General features: G+C 45.4%; 1 protein-coding gene across 9 annotated transcripts in view; it reads left to right on the top strand.

Annotated features, from left to right (window-relative positions):
* Positions 1-19,956, top strand: part of REEP1 (receptor accessory protein 1) — a 111,889-nt gene that overhangs the window by 64,758 nt on the left and 27,175 nt on the right. For 5 of the 9 annotated variants that reach the window (XM_082357686.1, XM_082357693.1, XM_082357688.1 and 2 more), the window contains exons 1-2: positions 523-10,386; positions 12,893-13,006. In XM_082357686.1, coding sequence (XP_082213812.1) covers positions 10,069-10,386; positions 12,893-13,006 — 432 coding nt within the window. In that variant the 5' untranslated portion in view covers positions 523-10,068. Of the gene's footprint in view, positions 1-522; positions 10,387-12,892; positions 13,007-19,956 lie in introns of those variants that run through there. The other 4 variants (XM_082357687.1, XM_082357690.1, XM_082357691.1 and 1 more) reach the window with 1 other exon arrangement.

Consider the following 19,956-nt stretch of genomic DNA (forward strand, 5'->3'; position numbering starts at 1 on the left):
CTGGAACATTTCAAATCAATTAGTCTGTAAAATTGTTCTTCAAGTAAATATTTATTGAATGACCATATAAGAGCAGGTATTGTTCTTACAATGATATAATGATGGGCAAGATAAACACAATTCCTCAATTAATGGAGTTGGTAAAGAAGCATTCATATGTTAAAAAAAATAAAAAGGAGAAAAACAGTACACAAAAGTGTGCAATAAAACTGTTTCTCGGGCTTCCCTCGTGGCGCAGTGGTTGAGAATCTGCCTGCCAATGCAGGGGACACGGGTTCGAGCCCTGGTCTGGGAAGATCCCACATGCCGCGGAGCAACTGGGCCCGTGAGCCACAGTTACTGAGTCTGCGCGTCTGGAGCCTGTGCTCCGCAACAAGAGAGGCCGCGATAGTGAGAGGCCCGCGCACCGCGATGAAGAGTGGCCCCCGCTTGCCGCAACTGGAGAAGGCCCTGGCACAGAAACGAAGACCCAACACAGCCATAAATAAATAAATAAATAATAAATTAAAAATTAAAAAAAAAAAAATGTTTCTCCCCTACACCATGCACTCTCACCATTACTGCTTTTCACAATTGTATATACTTGTAAAAAATGTATGCGTGTGTATACGTACACACATATACACATACTTCTTTTCCTTTTTTTAAAACAATAGTACTGTAGTATACCTAACAGTTCTCTCTTTGTTTCTTAAATTTATGTTTGAAATACTTTGACGTAGCATAAATAGATCTACCTACTTTTTTAAAGGCCACATATAATTTCATGGTGTAGATGGATCATAATTTATTTAATCAGTCCCCTTTCAATGGACAGCTTTTTCTCTCTCATGAACAATGCAGCTATTACAGCAATGGACCAAGTGAAAATCATAAGCTAGGTGTTTGTATTCATATATTGTGTCTTAGCTGAGAGAGGCTGTGAATAATATACAGTATCCTGTTTGTATCTAAAGGGTCTGAGTTTGTGCACATGTGAATGTGTACTAAAAATAGTGTGGAAAATACTTGTCGGTTAGCAGAGGTTATTTCTGCAACTTGGGATCATGGGGTCAGTTTCACATTTGCTGTGTTGTATGAATGTTTTACCATGATCAGGTTTCATCAGGGAAAATAATAAAGATATTTCCATTTTGGGAAAAAAAAAAGTTCTTACCCCAAAAAGGATTAGCCTGGACTTACCCTCTGGGATGTCCTAGATCAAAGACATCCACTTCTCTGAACACTACTTCACTGAATCCTGTCTTGGGTCAGTGGCCTTAATGACCTCAGTGTGTAGTTTTTCCCCCGAAGGAGCCTGGCTTTCATCTCTACTGGGAGAGATAGATGTCTCAGCTATTATGGCCTTAAGCTGGAAGGAAGGAATCTGGATTACCTAATTCAATATGCTTGTGCCATTCTGCCCTGTCCTGTGCCCAGATAAACAACAGACTGAAGATGGGGCTGAGTCTCCAGGACTGGAGACGGAACTCTGCTGAGCCATTTTTTTGTCTTCCCCAGACCTCAGAGGCTGGCACTAGGAGGTGGCCCTCATTTTGTGCAGAGCTACAGTGGGGAGGTTCCTGTCTGTCCCGCAGAGATGAGGAGAACAGGCCAGACCCAGTGAGGATTGTATAGTCGATTAAAGAGCGTGGCCAGCACTTCATGTCGTGCAGCCTTCTTAATGATGCCCTCCTTCTGTCTGGTGCCAGGTGGCCTCCTGCTGTCCTCCTGTCCCTTATCATGAACAAAGCGGAGAGAGCGTTAGTCTCATGAGCTCTTTCCCGGGGGATTCTGGCATTTCAGACTTGCTGCTCTTTCCTGGGTGGAAATCCTGCCTGATGATGGATATGCTGTTCCCTGGTAGCTGGAATATGTTTTACCCATGGCCCTGGAATTTTAGTCTCGTGCCTAATAAGTGCTCAACAACTGTCTCTGGGATTGATTTGATTTTGATTTTGGGAGATGTATGACTTTTCTTTCTTTTTAATTAAATTTTTGTTTATTTATTTATTTATTTTTGGCTGCGTCGGGTCTTGGTTGCGGGATCTTCATTGCGGCACGTGGGATCTTTCGCTGCGGCGTGTGGGCTTCTCTCTAGTTGTGGTGTGTGGTCTCTGTAGTTTGTGACGCGTGGGCTCAGTAGTTGTGGTGCGCGGGCTTAGTTGCCCCGCGGCATGTGGAATCTTAATTCCCCGACCAGGGATCGAACCCACGTCCCCTGCATTGGAAGGTGAATTCTTAACCACTGGACCACCAGGGAAGTCCCAGTGTATTACTTTTCTGTTGCTGCAGTAACAGATTACCACAAATTTAACAGCTTAAAACAATACAAATTTATTATTTCACAGTTTTTGTGAGTTAGAAGTCCAGGTGGAGTCAACTGAGAACTCTGCTGAGGAGCTCACAAGGCCAAAACCAGGGTGTGGGTCAGCCTAGGCTCTTATCTGGAGGCTCTGGGGAGATTCCACTTCCAGGCTCATTCAGGTTGTTGGCAGAATTCAGTTCCTTGTGGCTGTAGGACTGAGGTCCCCATTTCCTTGACGTGTGCCACCCTGTCATCTTCAAGCCAACAATGGCATGTCATCTCCATCTTCTTCTGTTACCAGCCCGAGAAAGATCTCTGCATTTGCTTTTAAAGTCTCAGTTAATTAGATTAGACCCACCTCAGTAATCAAGTATAATCTCCCTATCTTAAAATCAGCTGATTAATTACCCTAATTACATCTGTAGAATCCCTTTGCTACATAAGTTAACATATTTGTGGGTAACATGGAGAGGAAGGCCATAGGATCAAGGTCATGTGCTGCATGCCACAGGAAGGCATCTGATAACTAGGGTATTTGGAGCATGTGTACAGGTATGGGTAGAATCCCCCCTCTCTTCCTGACCCATGTGGAGGCCTCATCTGGTCCCTCGTTGGTCCCTCTGAACTGGCGCTGTCCAGGCAGTTTGTGGGTGGAAAGTGAGGGTCCCTTGCCTCTCTCCTGGCACCGTGGGCTCTGCTTCTGCAGGGAATGGTTCGTTGGGGCCCTTCCCTGCCTGCCTCAGCTCACAGCCTGGACACGCCCTCAGCCTGCTTTCTCTTTTCCTGCCAACCTCCAGGTATTACAGATCATGGTCTCCTTCTAGGAGAATCCTTCCTCTCCATCCTCCCTCTCGCCCTGGGAATGGGCATGGGATAGACCCATCAGACACAGGGCCCTCTTTCCCTTTCAGGGAATGGACACCAACTCAGCTGCTCTAAGCTCTGTTTATAATTGAAAGGGGGGCGGGGTAGTCCTGCACCTTCTGGCTTCCTAGAAGCATCTTTAACTTTTGTTTACTTCCAGGACTGGAGATCACCCCTCATGTGTATACTCTTCCCCTCACTCTTCACTCATCCCCATCCTGCTCTCTCCACCCCTCCACCAGGGCAGTTCCCTCTTCATTGGTAACTTTTAAAAACTTTCTATGTTGATGAAGACAGCAATTGTGTATGGTCACAGAAGAGATAGGATGGTGGCTTTTTTCACAATTTGTGTAAGTGATTTCATTTAATTTTTTAAAAACTATAAAATACTACATACACATGACAAAATAAAATTGAAACAATACACTAAAAAGTAAGTCCCTCCTCCCACAGGCCCTCAGGTCCCTCCCCAGAAGTACCACTGTTAAAAGTTAGTTGTGTTTTCAGGACTTCCCTGGTGGCGCAGTGGTTAAGAATCCACCTGCCACTGGAGGGGATGCGGGTTCGATCCCTGGTCTGGGAAGATCCCACATGCCGCGGAGCAACTAAGCTTGTGCACTACAACTTCTGAGCCTGCGCTCTAGATCCCGCGAGCCACAACTACTGAAGCCTGTGCACCTAGAGCCCATGCTCTGCAACAAGAGAAGCCACCGCAATGAGAAGCCCGCGCACCGCAACAAAGAGTAGCCCCCGCTCGCCACAGCTAGAGAAAGCCTGTGCGCAGCGACGATGACCCAATGCAGCCAAAAATAAATACATTTTAAAAAGTTAGTTGTGTTTTGGGAATTCCCTGGTGCTCCAGTAGTTTGGGCTCTGCGCTCTCACTGCTGAGGGCATGGGTTCAATCCCTGGTCGGGGAACTAAGATCTCGCAAGCTGCAAGGCCAAAAAAAAAAAAAAGTTGTGTTTTCTTCCAGAAATTTTCTATACACGTTAATTGTATGTGTTTTTGACAGTTTCGTCACTTGCCCAGCCCTCTTCGAAAACCCTTACCCCTTCAAGTGTGAAGGTGTTACATTGGGAGGATAGAGAGACTACACCTGCCCCATGCACCCCAGTGCTCTGCGTATGCCTTGGATGTGATGGTTGCATCTGGCCTTTTCTCCTCAAACACGTCCTCAAGGTCAGGGCAGTTCAAGGGCTTATCCTTACGGAATGTGCAGGGTCCTTCACTTCTTGAATGAAGGCTGGGATAGCGGTACAATGGCTGGGAGTTGACTTGGTTGGTGGTGATTGTGTTGGTAGAGTCAAGATACCCCAAGGCCTCTGGGAAACACAGAATCTGAGTAGCCCAACCTGGAGGCTCTTGTGATGCATGGCAAGAGCCTGGTCCTGGTGTGATCATTCCAGAGGCAGTAGACATAACGTGCACTTCAGCGTTCGAAACACTGGGTCTTGAGGTGGGAGGCTGAGACTTTTAACCCAGGCATCAGCAAACTCTTTCTGTAGAGGTCCAGATAGGAAATAGTTTAGGTTTTGAGAGCCATACGGTCTTTCTCACAAGTGCTCAACTCTACCATTGTAGCACGAAAGCAGCCGTAGACAGTATGTAAATGAGTGGGCATGGCTGTATTCCAGTAAAACTTTATTTACTAACATAGATTGTCACCATGGATTTGGCCCATGGGCCACGGGTTATTGAGGCCCCGGATCCATTCTAGCAAGCAACAGAGACCACCTCTAATTAACTTAAGGAAAAGAAGAGAAAACAGTGAGACTTTGTTGGTAGATCCTGGAGTAAATCATGGAATGGAAGGAAAGCTGAACAACTAAGAACTGGAAGGAGAGAAGCCGGCCACCTCGGGGACCCCAGCTCTGAAGCTCAGGGACTTTCCTTCTGTCCCTCAGCTGCCCGTCACTCCCCTCAGCACTGGTTATGCCCATGCTGAGGGCCTCCCAGTTCCAAATGTCACTCTCCAAGGGTGGACAATCTGATTGGCCCAGCTTAGGTCAGCTGTGACCTAGAGGTCACTTAGTACAAACAAGGCCGCTGGGGACCTGCTTGAATATGTCTAGGGCCAGGGGAGGGGAGGCAGCTCCCAGGGAGGCTGGTCGAGGAGGTGTCTCCACCATCTCCATGTATTTGTAGAACCTACTGTGTGCAGTTTCATGTGGGTGCTAGGTGGTTTAGTCAGAGTCAGCACCTCTAAGCAGCCTTCTGGGAAGGAAGCTCACCTTGGGGCGTTGCCAGTCCCAGTGAGGCACAGGTGTGGAGTACATCTCTCTCTCCTCCCATCTCATACTTTTCTTCTGCTGTGAAGTAGGTGCCTCTTCTTGTCTTCTATTCTTCTATGTTGGTGGCTTAGGGGCAGGATTCTTTTTTCCGCTGTAGTGTGTGTGTGTGTGTGTGTGTCTGTCTGTCTGTCTGTCTGTCTGTCTAGCCTCCCTCCGTCCACGCTCTTCCCTTCCTTTCCTGTCCTGGCTAAGATACACAGCCTTTACTCCTACCCAGGATATCTCGTTCCACACTAGAGAGGTAGGGAGTTTTCCCACTTATGTTCTGTGGCGTGAGGCTTTAGATTTCAGCAGGAGCTCTCAGCTTCTTTTGATACCACAGGGCAGCTGGCATCCCCAGGGACCTTCTCAGGTGGCCCGCATGCCTTACCGACAGTCACTGGCAACTTAGACTAAAACTTGAGGCCCACTCAGTCCTAAGGTCATTTCCTCACTTGAATCTGCAAAGGGGAGAGGGCCCTCACCCACCAGAGAGTAATGTGTAGAGACTTCTGAGAGATTTGCTTTGGGCCTACCAAGGTTGAGCTGATGCCAGGTACACAGTAAGAATTATGAAGTGGATGTTTGTGAGTGGCGGATGGAGATTTGGAGAGAAGCAAGGCTCTTGATCCTCACTAAGACATTGTTCCGTATCACATTGCACATTATGGGATCACCTGTTGGTTTCCGCTCTCCTGCTAGGTGATAAACCCCTAAGGGCGAGGACATGCCTAACCTAGCTTTGGTTTCCCTGAACTGCTCAGCACAGACCTTTCACCTCACAGATTTTCAATAGAATTTTCCCAATTCATTCAATTGAATGAATCAATCAATAAGCTAGTGGTTATCTTGGAGTAGAAACCGGGGCAGGAAAAAAGCTTGAGGAGAGAAATTGAAAGAAAACGTAGTGATTGCTAACAGTAGGAGGCAGTCTTGAGATCCGAGTTTTGCTACTAAGAAAAGACTCTAAAGGAGCCTACTTTTAACCAAAGTCCTGGAAAGGTCGAGAATTAGCAGGCTGTAACCTCTTCCTTTTTTCTTCTCTGGATATTCATGTCAGCTTTCTGCCCAAGGAACAGACCCATTCCATTGTGATTCTTCTACAACTGGTTGATTTCGCTTCAAAGGAAGCTCCATCACTCAAAGTGGACAGGGGAAGACAGAGGAGTCCTCTGTGTCCTGGTCTAGAGATGCCAGGGGACCACCAAGTGAAGTCTGCTACCCCAATTGGTCATTGGAGATGCTTTGCCAGACTGACAAGAGAAGGTTTGGGAGGTGAAGCCAGAAGGTTAGGAGGCAGGAAGGTTTTCAAAGGCTGTGTCAGCATGGATGGGGCACCCGGGAAAGATCCTGAAGAACAGGAGTTTCAGTAGCAGGCTGGCCAGAGAATAAAGGGTCTCTGGCAGCCCAGAAGGATTGCTCAGGATCTAATGTTCACCCCCCCACACCCCCGCCCAGCCTGGGGCAGGCTCTTAGGGTTGGTCCTACACTGTGGGGATGTGACTGTGGGGAATCAGACTCTTGTACCTATGTTTGCACAGAAGTACAACCTCTCTCTGTAAATCAGATGCCCGCAGAAATTCCACCTCTGGGCATTTTCCTAAAGGCACGTTAGCATAGGTACGTAAAGAAGCACGCTCCAGGAGATTCACTGCAGCTCTGTTGTAGTAGCCAAAGATTGTAACCTTTGTAAATATCCATTCATGGGGGTCTGGGTAGATGCTCATGCCCCCATACACAGCCATTAAGAAGAGTGACTAATAAGAACCTGCTGTATAAAAAAATAAATGAAATAAAATTCAAAAATTCAAAAAAAAAAAAAAAAAAAGAAGGGTGAGGCCTGGGGAATTCCCTGGTGGTCCAGTGGTTAGGACTCCGCGCTTTCACTGCCAGGGCCCGGGTTCGATCCCCAGTTGGGGAACTAAGATCCCGCAAGCCACGCGGTGCAGCCAAAAAAAAAAAATCCCCAAAGTGTACTGTTAATCGCATGTGTGCGGTCGGGGGAAGCAAGGTGTAGGAGGGGTGCAGAGAATGCCACTAGGTGAGCATGGGGGACATTACGGGAGTCATATATACCCACACAATTTTATATCATAGCCCTAGTCCACTTCTGGAAGGATGCACAAGAAGCTGGTGATGTTTATGCTTTTGGAAAAGCATCCAGGATGGGAAGGAGACTCTGCTATATACTCTTTGGGACTTCTAGAATTTTTTAAACTATGTGCACGCATGACCTATTTTTTTAAAAAACCCGTCTTTTACATAATAAACATAAGAGCAGCAGTGCGACAGAACCCCCTGGGATTATCCGTGAATCTTGGGTTGATGCCTGAGCTTTGCAGGTTCATTTGTCCCTTGGGGCTGACAGATACTTGTTTTCCAGACAAAACTTCCTTCATTGTTCATCACCAGAGTGTTCAATTATGGGAGAATCACACCTCTCCTCCTTCAGCTCCTTCCCTTTTCTGGCTGTGAAACATTAAACAATCTTGACATGACAGTGTCCTTTAGTTGCTAAGGGAATGTTCAGGAAGGGCCTGCCAGAAGCAGAGGGCAGTGAACTAGGATGAGGAAAGGAGGAGGGGGTGGAGCCGCTGATTGGAGTGACGTGAGAGTTAAAGGGCTCTGAAGTGACTTGCTAGAAATTGCTCTTTGTTTTGGCTCTCTTATCAGGGAGGATGCCTGGGAGGGTTTACTTTTCTGATTCCTCAGACTAGCCCAGGTGTCACTTTCCCTCATCGCATCTGTTTTGATGGTACCCAGACTTTGTTTTCAGGTCTGGTAAGACATGCAGACACAGAAATGACTATCATGAAGGAATAAGTTCGTTATATTCACAGATCCCTAGAGGTACAGCCCGCTGCGCAGAGCCACATGGGGAAGCACGGGGCTGATCAGGAAACAGAGGCAGGAAGTGTGGGCAAGAGACTGTATTGTGGTTTCCACGGGAGAGGCTGTCTCTCCAGAGTCAGCAAGGTCCCAAGATGTCAAAGCATCAGAGTACAGAAAGTTTAAAAATATGGTTAATACACATCCGGCCTGCCAAGTATGGTTGCACAGGTTGTTCATAGCACAAGATATCTGGCCAAGGAGGCGAGTGGAGCTGAAATTCAGATGAAGCCCTGTTTGCAAGCCATGTGCTCGCAGGACTGCACCAGCTGAAGGGCTTGGCTTTTCCTCACACGTGCAGAGGCACCACATGGGTTAGCAGAGGCCCGTGATGGCACTTGTCTCAGGTTGCTGTTCTATATTAATTGTGATGATTTGAGCAATCTCTGTTTCCTTGACTGGACTACCAGTTCCAAGGACGCCAGAACCTTGTCTATGTTTCCCGCTAGACTGGAAGCTCCAAGAGAGCAGGGGTCAGGCCTTCTTTGCTCCCCATTGTCTCCTTGGTGCTCAGCACCAGCTGCCACGTATGGGTGCCGGGTGAGTGTTTATGGGATGCATAAACGAATGGCATGCAGGACTTTAAACTTCAGAATCGTATGTTATCTGTACCCTGAACTCTTCTTTCTTTTTTTTTTTTTTAAAACATTTTTATTTATTATTTATTTATTATTGGCTGTGTTGGGTCTTTGTTTCTGTGCGAGGGCTTCCTCTAGTTGCGGCAAACGGGGACCCCTCTTCATCGCGATGCGCGGGCCTCTCACTATCGCGGCCTCTCTTGTTGCGGAGCACAGGCTACAGACGCGCAGGCTCAGTAGTTGTGGCTCATGGGCCTAGTTGCTCCGCGGCATGTGGGATCCTTCCATACCAGGACTCGAACCCGTGTCCCCTGCATTGGCAGGCAGACTCTCAACCACCGCGCCACCAGGGAAGCCCCTGAACTCTTCTTTCTTTTCGCACCAAAAAGATCAAGACCTTTTTGCCTGCTGTTGGTTTTTTAAATTAAATTTAATTTTTTTAATTGAAGTATGGTTGATTTACAATGATGTGTTTGTTTCAGGTGTAAGCAAAGTGATTCAGTTATATATATATATATATTTTTTTTCAGATTCTTTTCTCTTATGGGTTATTACAAAATGTTAAGTATAGTTCCCTGTGTTATACAGTAGGTCATTGTTGGTATCTATTTTATATATAGTAATGTGTATATATTAACCCCAAACTCCTAATTGATCCCTCCCCCCCTCCCCTCCAGCCTGCTGTTGATTTGAGCAGGGTGAGTAACGTCCTCTTTCCTGGCAAGAATTGGGCTCCCATCCCTGCCTCTTTGGGGACTAAGAAGATAGCCAAGGAGGGGAGGCTTTCATTCTCAGTCTGGCGATTCTTTGTCAGCTCCGCCCTACTGAAAATCCTTCTTGGCCTCCAGTGAAGAGTGAATGACCGGGAAACTGGGCACAGCTGGTTGTGGCATCTGGGCCTGCAGGAGCCCCGGCTGCAACCGAAATGAGCAGAGCTCGGAAGGAAGCTCCAGCTGCTGTCAAGCACGGTCATAGGGTGATTGCTGGAGAGACCCCAGGTCCCTGGCTTGCTTGACAGCAAAAGAAAACACGAACCGGCTTTGGGAATTCCCTGGCTGTCCGGTGGTTAGGACTCAGTGCTTTCACTGTTGAGGGTCCAGGTTCAATCCCTGGTTGGGGAACTAAGATCTCACAAGCTGAGCTGTATGGACAAAGAGAAAAAAAAAAAAAGAAAAAAATGAACTGGCTTTCAAGAGGCCTTGGGCTTGTGCCTTGGATGTGCTTGTGTGTGCATACACCTTCATGGGAATCTGGGGGCCAGGCGGCCGTGTGCAGGCAGGAGAGGTGTCTATGCCCCCAGGTCTCATGTTTCAAAGGCTCAGGGCGGAGTTGCCGAGAACCTAATGGAATGTGTATTTTCTCATCTCTCTCCAGGTTTCCGTTCTATTATGAACTGAAAATAGCATTTGTAGCCTGGCTGCTGTCTCCCTACACAAAAGGCTCCAGCCTCCTCTATAGGAAGTTTGTACATCCCACGCTGTCTTCAAAAGAAAAGGTAATTTATGTTGCTCTGCCTTGCACTCCTTCCAGCGAGTGAAAAAAATTTTTAAAGTGATTTAAAAAAAAAAAGGCAGATTGTTTTATTGCAGGAGACTCTCAATTGACTCTTATTTTCCCCCTCCAACATTTGTTCCTTCTAATCTTTCTTTTTTAAGTCTATTTTTATGACCTGTTTAGAAATAGTGGTGAAATTCTCAAAAGGATATTATTCATCATTATTTATTGTAAAACATTTCCATACATTGAAATAAAAAACAGAAAAGGTTCACTCATAATTCAACTTCCCAAACTGAATTTCCTTCCTTTTATCAGGCTCAGCCCCTATCCTTTTGCAGATAGGATTTTTACATAGACTATTAAAATACTTCAAAAACTTAACATAAACAGGAAAGTTGAAGCCTAGAGAGATTAAATGATTTGAACTTGTACCCAGATAGCTGCTAACAGAGACTGGAATATAATAAATTTCTAGTACGTTTGCTTTATTGTTCAGTGATAAAATGTATGCTACCAATGAAATACCTGCTACTTCAGTAATTATCAGTCAATAAGTATTAATGAGAATAGTCATAATAATTTGTTTCATGCTGTTTATCTTTTGTGTTTGCTTCGCTTCAAAGTACTTCACATACGTCCTTGAAATGAAAATGTAGGTTTGTCTATTGTCAGAGATGGAAAAAATAAGATAGGGAGAAATTGCAGGAAGGGGTCAACAATAACTAAGGATTCAAGGAGGAATTACAACTTACACCTCTTGAAAAGAAATTTAAGCTACTTATAAGATAATGTCACTGTCTATAAAATTATTTTTTGTTTAACATCTCCACTGAACCTAATTTGCCGGATTTGCTTTCAATGGATTGTTCCATTGTTTTCTTAAGATTTTATACAATAGTAGATGCCGAGACCACTAAAATAAACATGACCTCTGTCTTATTAATTCGTTTGGTAGCTCCTTTTTTAAGTTCAATCCAGTCTGTGAAACGTTTCTTTAAAATAAAATTTTAAGCGTACATTAAAAAACAAAACAAAAAACCACTCCAAATCAAAAAGCAACAACAAAAAAGCTGAGCAGATGCAATATTTATCTTCTGAGATCTTAGACACCATGGCATATCATCCTTTTTCACTTGGTCTTCCTAATGACCCACGACAATCACCACACATAGTATATAGTTCCTTCTGTTGACTTCTTATCTTAGAATAAATTCTCAGGAGTGGGATTACTGGGTCCAACATTGTATAATTCATTAATGATAGTATATGACTTTCTAAACTGATTGTGTGGTAGGATTCTACAGTGTGAATTAGGAGCACTGTTGGTAGCTTGATATATTCATTTCTATTGCTTCTGAAAGTTGGATACTTTGGACTTCCAGGGGAAGCCTTTGAGTATATTGTTTGGATGAGCAGCCTACTGTAGATGTTTCTGAGAATCCGTTTAGGAACTAGGACACACTTCCCGTCTCAGCGGGTGGATTTTGAGGAATGGTAATCCCTGTCTCGACCTGGTTATCAAATCTCTATTCTTCCTACTTCCCTTTCTCCAAACACTGGACTTACCCTGAAGCTGCCAATGTAATTTCCATTGAAGTGAAGGTGACTGACCCTTAAGAGCTGCCAAGAATCACTTCTGGAGTCAGCCAGGGGTCACAATGGAAACTTAGTGTTGTGACTTCCTGAAGAAGCTTAAACAAGGACAAGGCAGGGGGTTGACTGCCCACCTGCATACCTCAAAGCGAAGGAAGTGCACCGATGTGCTGAACTTCAAATGAAATGGAGGCCAAGTGTCATTGACTGAACTCTGCAATGAGCTCCTGTGATTACACAACAGCTGTTTTCTTAAAACAGTGACAACAACAACCCAACCCAAACCAAACAAACAAAAAGAATGAGCCAGCGTTGATTCAAATTTGAACTAAACCAATATCTTACTTGGTCTTGATCCCTGAAGTAGGTGTCAATCCTCTTTCCCACCTCACCTTTACCTTGTGGTATGATGCTAGATGACTTCTAATTTCTGCTTTTATTTTGTTATCTGTAAAATGATCTTCTCTATCAACAAAAATAACACCTATTTCTTTCTACGTCCTAATCCCTCCCATCGATATATACATGGGGAAGGATTTGGATATTGTGTGAAATAGCTATGGAATAATAGAATTTCAGAGCTGCCGGGGCCTGACCTCCTTGAGATAAGGAAGATGACAATGGTTGTTGGTTATTGAAACCAGCCACCGTGTCAGGTGCTTTCCTGGAATGATCGCATGTAATCCTCACCTTGCTCCACAAGTTAGATGCCGCCAGGGTCCTCATTTTTCAGAAGACAGAACCGTGAATAGAGGCTAAGTACTTGCCCGGGTCTGACAGCCAGTTAGTGGCAATGCCAGAGAGAATCAGTGATTGGGCAAGCCCCCAAGCTCAGCGCTCAGGAGAAGGGAGAAAGAACAGAGATTTATTTGAGCTTTCCAACTCAGTGTGCCTCTTCTTTCCTTTGACAGGAAATCGATGATTGCCTGGTCCAAGCAAAAGACCGAAGTTATGACGCCCTTGTGCACTTTGGGAAGCGAGGCTTGAACGTGGCAGCCACGGCGGCGGTGATGGCTGCTTCCAAGGTACCATGCTGGGACCTGACCACCATGGCTGTAACTTGCCCAGAGACAGGCTAAGGACCAATCAGGTTCCTCATCCTTTTTGGGGTCCCATTGAAAATCTGAGGGGAAAAAGGGTGAATCTTGCCCCCAGAAAACTGCACACCCACACACACAAATGATTTATGCAATATTGAGAGGTTCCCAGAGCCCCTGAAGCTCATCTGTGGGTCTCATGTTAAGAACCTCTAAAGTACTTGGAGTGTAATCCTTGGACGCAGAGAAGAGAGAAGGGGAGGGGAGGGAGCTCTTCTCTGCAATTTCCTAGGGTGCCCTGGGAGAGTCACCTAAATAGACAGGTGCAGAGACTTATTACCTGAGTGAGTGGGTGCACTCCATGCTCACGTGGCCCCACAGATCCAGGGGAAGGAACCCAGGGTCCTAGAATAAGTTGAGTGGCTCAAACGTGGAGGACAATGATAAGTGTAGCAGCAGTAACTAGAGGTAGAGGAGGTTTGAAATAAATACTGGTCTTGTGGGATATTGTGATATAAGCAATTACTTCCTTCTTTTTTCCACCCAGCCCTGTTCAAAGGCCCTCCGTGTTCCTTCCCAGCTTCCTCTCCCATCACATTCTCCTTGTCGTTTTGTCAGCTTCTCGTTATGTGCTCAGCCCTGAAAAATTAAATTGGTAGATGTTTACTCTCAGAGCAAATTCAGCAGGTTGCCCTAGTGTTTCCTGGTGACAACACCTTCCTCCAAATCCCAAGGTAGAGTAGGGGTCTACAGTTGGCTGACGGTGGAGGAAAGGCAGTTACGCTTATGTCTGGAGAGATACGATGGTTGGTAGGTGAGCTGTATTAGCAAAGGGAAGCTATGAGTCCTGGGTGGCGATGTGAGGGTTTGGGGGAAAGAGAGGGTAGAGCTGTGAAAGGGTTTGGAAGAGGACAATTAATACAGATTTTCATGCTCCATGGGCTCCCGGTGGATGGTGGGATGGAGGGTGTTTTTTTTTTTTGTTTGTTTGTTTGTTTTTTTTTTTAACATCTTTATTGGAGTATAATTGCTTTACAATGGTGTGCTAGTTTCTGCTTTATAACAAAGTGAATCAGTTATACATATACATATGTTCCCATATCGCTTCCCTCTTGCGTCTCCTTCCCTCCCACCCGGATGGAGGGTGTTGATCGCCAGTTGGGTCAGGGGACTGAGCTGGGTTTTCTGGGCCCTGAAGCAGGGAGGGGCACTTTAGGAGCATTTCTGGGAGAAAAACTTAGCACACAGGGCTGGGAGTTTGAAAAGCACCTTCCACATAAAGTCAAGGAGTTCTGCAGACAAAGGCTGGCGGGGAGACAGGAGAACCAAAGGGGAGTGATTCCTATTTCAGAGAAGGACCAGGTGCTTCTGTAACACAGAACCATAGTGAAGTGTTCCGCTGGTACCTGGAGGGGCCCTGTCCACCATAGGTACAATAGTAGCTGGCAAAGCGATGAATCCCAATGATTATCATTGGAGGGGAAATTCCGCTTTGGTATCTGGAGGAGATGTATCAGGATTTACAAAGAGCAGTGAATTCCAAGATCCTTCTGTTTGAGGTGCAATCGTTTTAGGCTTTTGTGTTTAAGCTGAAAGAAAAGAGAACTCAGAATTGCTAAATTCTGAATTCATCAGGCTAACTTTGCCACATAAAGCTACAGAAGCCTCCCAGGCCCTCTCTCCACCCCATCTTCTTTGCTTCTGCACCTGAAGGAAGATAGGTTACTGCTCTTTTCTCAGCTCAGTTGTAGAACATCAATGTGCTATATTTATCAGGGTGGCTCAGTACGGGTCACCAGGCCACTCAGCCGTGTGTGTAAATTATATTCTTATGGTAATTCTGTAGGGCCATCCTTTTCCAGGTCTGCCTCAAGCTGGAGCCTCCTGAGTCTTGATACCGTCTTGGCCAGTCACTGCCAGTCCCTCTGACCACCAGGGAAGCCCGTGAGCCTAGGCCTCCAGCCGGGCACCTTACAACTAACCTGAAGGAAGCTCTAGATAGTCTGAAACTTGCCTCAGAAAATAACTGCTCATTAGTTCTTTCTAGTTGGGCTAAAGTAGTGATGGACGCCTGCTTCCTGCTGAATTTGGTTTCAGACAAGAAAATTTTCTGCCTTGTGTGGGCTTTGCGTTTCCTCTCTAAATATCTTGAGAGAGAAAACACTCTTTCCCCAAAATAATGCCCTCTTGTCAGTCGCTGTTAGACTGAGGAACAAATCCTGAGAGCAGGTGAGGGGATTAAGAAGAGACGGGGTCAGGAGGATGGTGTACAAGCACACACACACTTTATCTCCCATCAAAACTCTTTTTATAGATTGCAGTAGGCAATACACGTTTTTGTTAAAATCACAAGACAGAATCATCTGACAGTATTTCCTTAATGTTGAAGTTATAGTACAAAACATTCTGCGAACCAGAATATAAACATGCTTGAGAACAGACCATGATTACCGAAACATGCCAAGGACAAACTATAGTTAAAGAAACCGCAAGCAACCTCATGGGCCAAGACTCATATCTTCTCTAATAACTCTTTCGGGTCCTGTCAAGAATTAAGCAGGACTTTGCCATGCTTTAAGCTGCAAGAACTGTGTTAGCTTGCAGCTGGTTCCCGACACCCTCTGTTTTTGAAACAGATGTGTACTTAAAGAAAAGAAAAAGAAGAAGTAAAATTCAACCTGGCTGAGGGATAGATCAGTGGTTTCCATAGTAACAATGGACCACTCCAGGCCGCGGCCAAAGGATGATAAGTCATCACTGGGTTCAAATCTGGCTTTAGTATCCAAACCACCTGGGAAGCTTTGTTTTTCATTTTTAAACAGATTCTCAGATATGCTGAATCAGAATCTCAGGCAGTGAGCCCTTGAATCTCTATTTTTAACAAGTTCCCCAGATGATTTTTAAACAGCCAACTCAGACTTCCCTGGTGGCTCAGTGGTTAAGAATCCCCCTGCCAATGCAGGGGACACGGGTTTGAGCCCTGGTCCGGGAAGATCCCACATGCCGCGGAGCAACTAAGCCTGTGCGCCACAACTACTGAGCCTGCGCTCTAGAGCCAGCAAGCCACAACTACTGAGCCTGTGTGCCGCAACTACTGAAGCTCCTGCGCCTAGAGCCCTTGCTCCCCAACAAAGAGAAGCCAGCTCGATGAGAAGCCCTTGCACTGCAATGAAGAGAAGTCCCCGCTCACCGCAACTAGAGAAAGCCTGCGTGCAGCAACAAAGACCCAACGCAGCCAAAAATAAATAAACAAAATAAATAAATATATTTTAAAAAATAAATAAATAAAATAAACAGCCAACTCTTTACAGGTCACTGCCTGAGGGCCCATCCAGAACCGTACTCCACAGGTGATTAGGGTTAAAACAGTTAACTTCTTTAACATTCCTGGGATGCAGATTTAGCTCCTTAGAAGCATTAACCTTGAGAATGAGAAAGCTGAATCCAGAACAACCTTGTCGATTACCCCAGGGGAACAATCAAAGCAATTTTGTGAAAAAAAGACACTCTGCCCAGTCACAGTGGCTAGGGTGACCATATAATGTTCAAACAGGACACATCTGAGGGTGAAACGGTGCTGTAATTATTATGCTGGGACAACAGGTAGAAACTAGGTCTGTTCCAAGCAAACCGGGATTTACGGTCGCCCTACTCATGGTTCCATTTTACATCTCTTGGACCCTGCCTGTCTCCTCCCAGAAAACACCCTCAACCTACAAATCAGTTCTCACTGTAAATATCCACTGCATTTAGCCAAACAGTTGCAGGAGAGAGGGTGAGGTGACTGAGAGCCTCTCTCTGAGTTCAGACAGATTGAAGGGAGGCTGGGACCAGGTGACCGGATGAGGAGGATCACTCCTTCCTCATCTGCTCTACTTTCCATCCTTTGATGGCTCCCCAGGAGGAAACTGCAGAGCTTAACCAGAAGAATGAAAGATCTTCTGCCTACACTTTTAGTTAATTCTTTTTTTCCTTATAACCTTGAGCCCTGAGCCCTTTCTCTAAAAAAATGAAAGTTTGCAGGGTTTTTGGATCATCATGAAGTGTGAAGAAGCTTTGTAAACCATATCACTGTACAAATATAAGTTGTTATTAATGTTAATGTTTTATCTTAGAATAGAAAAGCTAAAACAAACAAAAAAAATTACACGTTGGAAATTTCTCCCCAGGCCTATTAACCCCCAGCCCACCCCCCCAGTTTTCCCCAAGGTCTAATCCTTGTCCCCGGGAAGTAGTGATGGATGCATTTTTTCTTTCAGCAAAAGCTGCTCTGTCTCCTTCCTAGGGACACACTTCGCTAGTACCTTCTTTCTAAGTGTCCCTAGTCTCTTGGCTGGCTCTGAGCTTAGATATTAGCTGTTTCCCAGCCAGTAATTCCACCCAGAGGGAAAATTGAGCCCCACGTCTTTTTAAGACTAGAATTGGAAATCTCTCTCTTTTTAAAAATAATGCTCTAGGGCTTCCCTGGTGGCGCAGTGGTTGAGAATCTGCCTGCTAATGCAGGGGACACGGGTTCAAGCCCTGGTCTGGGAAGATCCCACATGCCGCGGAGCAACTAGGCCCGCGAGCCACAACTACTGAGCCTGCGCGTCTGGAGCTTGTGCTCCGCAACAAGAGAGGCTGCGACAATGAGAGGCCCGCGCACCGCGATGAAGAGTGGCCCCCGCTTGCCGCAACTAGAGAAAGCTCTCGCACAGAAACGAAGACCCAACACAGCCAAAATTAAATAGATAAATTAACTAAAAAAATAATAATAATAATAATGCTCTAGAAACTCATTAGTTAAGCAAAACACATTCTCACGGGAAGAGAAACAATAGTGAGAAAAAACAATTGATCCAGAGTTTTAAAACTGTCAGGTAGTTTTAAAACTGACTTCCCTGGTGGTCAAGTGGTTAAGACTACGCCTTCCAACGCAGGGGGTGTGGGTTCAATCCCTGGTCGGGGAACCAAGATCCCACGTGCCTCGTGGCCAAAAAAATCAAAACATAAAAAAAAAACAAAACAGAAGCAATATTGTAATAAATTCAATAAAGACTTGAAAAATGGTCCACATCAAAAAAATCTTCCAAAAAACCCCAAAAAACTGTGAGGTATCCAGGCCACCTTATTCCCCTTGACATTTGAACCATATCCTAGGTCTCTTCCACCTGCCCACTTCTCAGGCCTGGTAAACCAATCTTGCTTTTTACCTGTCTCATAACTTGAAAAATAATGCCCTTTTACTTTCCCTGGAGACCCTATCCCTAGAACAGTTCCACTGCTGCCAATAGCGTTATTAAAGTCACCTGTTTAAGACAGCTGGTCTAAGTAGAGCTGGCATTCTGTGAATTAGGGATGCTTCTTCCCCAGATTGCGTGTGGGATTTTTCCCCCCTAAAATCTAGTATTTCCTGTTAGATTGTGAGCTTCTGGCCACGAGTGACTCTGGATTCTTTTCCTTTGTCTCTTGCTTAGAAAAAACCCAAAACCAAAAACCAAACTTTGCTAACTTGTCTGGTGTTTTGCACTCATTAAACCTCGTTGGTTGATCTGAAGAATAAACTTTTTGATGCCTCCAATCCTGCTCTGCCCAAAATGGTAGCCACTTACCACGTGTGGCTATTTAAATTTAAATTAATTGAAATTAAGTAAATTTTAATATTCAATTCCTCAGTCTTTACTCACCCCCTTTCAAGTCCTCAGCAGCCAGTGTGGCTTGTGGCTGACACAGGGGTAGAACGTTCCCACCATTGCAGAAAGTTCTCTTGGGCAACACTGTCCCAAGCCCTCTGTTAAGCCTCTTGGGTTCTCCTTTGCCTTATTTCCATCTTCTTGCCTGCAGTGCTCTGCTTTGACAAGGGCCCCTCCCTTACCCACTCAGCCCTTTGGGGCCTCTGTATATGAGGTTCATGAGGAAAACAGGGAGATGGAGACTCAGCCTATAGCATTCCCCATGGTGGATCTTTCATTTCTTCATCTTCTCCCCTGGTCCGGCTCTGCTTTCACACCATGACCTCCACTTTGCTGACTTGCCAGCCAAAGCTCAGGTACTTTGCCTGCAGTTATGGTCAGTGGCCACCAGGGTATAGCCAAGCCTTGGTTATAGCCCTAGCATCTGAACATCTAGGCACAATCACAGAGAGATAAATTATAGTGTTTCCCCACTCATTAAAAAAAAAAATTCCCACTCAATTTTGCTTTAAAAACAAACTCTTTAAACAGTTCAGCATAAATAGTTTTAAAAAATGTCCTCTCCCTCTGATCCTTATTTTTTATCCATCACTGCTTTATCTAAACTTCTTGCTTGAATAAAAATACTGCTTTCAAACGACATGGAACTTTATTCTTGGAACCAGAAGCTCATTCTGGAAAGTTCATAAGCCTAGTGATTTGGGGCTTCTGACCAGACTGGAGTTGTTTGCCTTTGCCTTTGTTTTTTTTTTCTTGCCAAAAACCCCCACAAAAGACAAAAGCAAAAACTACCTGTTTACGATTAATCAGAGGGCAGGTGTTAATTTTCTTTTTATAAAACCTCCCTGTATCCACTCATGCTTTGAATGTATTTCCAAGGCAGAAGAGAAGACTGCTGTCCCTTCTGGGTCCCTGTGTCTCCCTTGTCTGGCTTTCGCACACTTGTGTGTGCTGAATCTAAGTGGCTGAGGACTCCAGGAAGTTTCATGCTTGTCCCTTCACCCCTCAGAGGAACATTTCCCAGCCTCTGCGCTACCTTATGTCAAGTTAGCCCTCTTTCTTCTGTTTTAGCCAAGGACTGTGTGACATAAAATTAATATTTAGGGCTTCCCTGGTGGCGCAGTGGTTGAGAATCTGCCTGCCAGTGCAGGGGACACGGGTTCGAGCCCTGGTCTGGGAAGATCCCACATGCCGCAGAGCAACTAGGCCCGTGAGCCACAATTACTGAGCCTGCTCGTCTGGAGCCTGTGCTCCGCAACAAGAGAG

Source organism: Balaenoptera borealis, assembly GCF_965194805.1.
Source record: "Balaenoptera borealis genome assembly, chromosome: 15".
Lineage (NCBI taxonomy): Eukaryota > Metazoa > Chordata > Mammalia > Artiodactyla > Balaenopteridae > Balaenoptera > Balaenoptera borealis.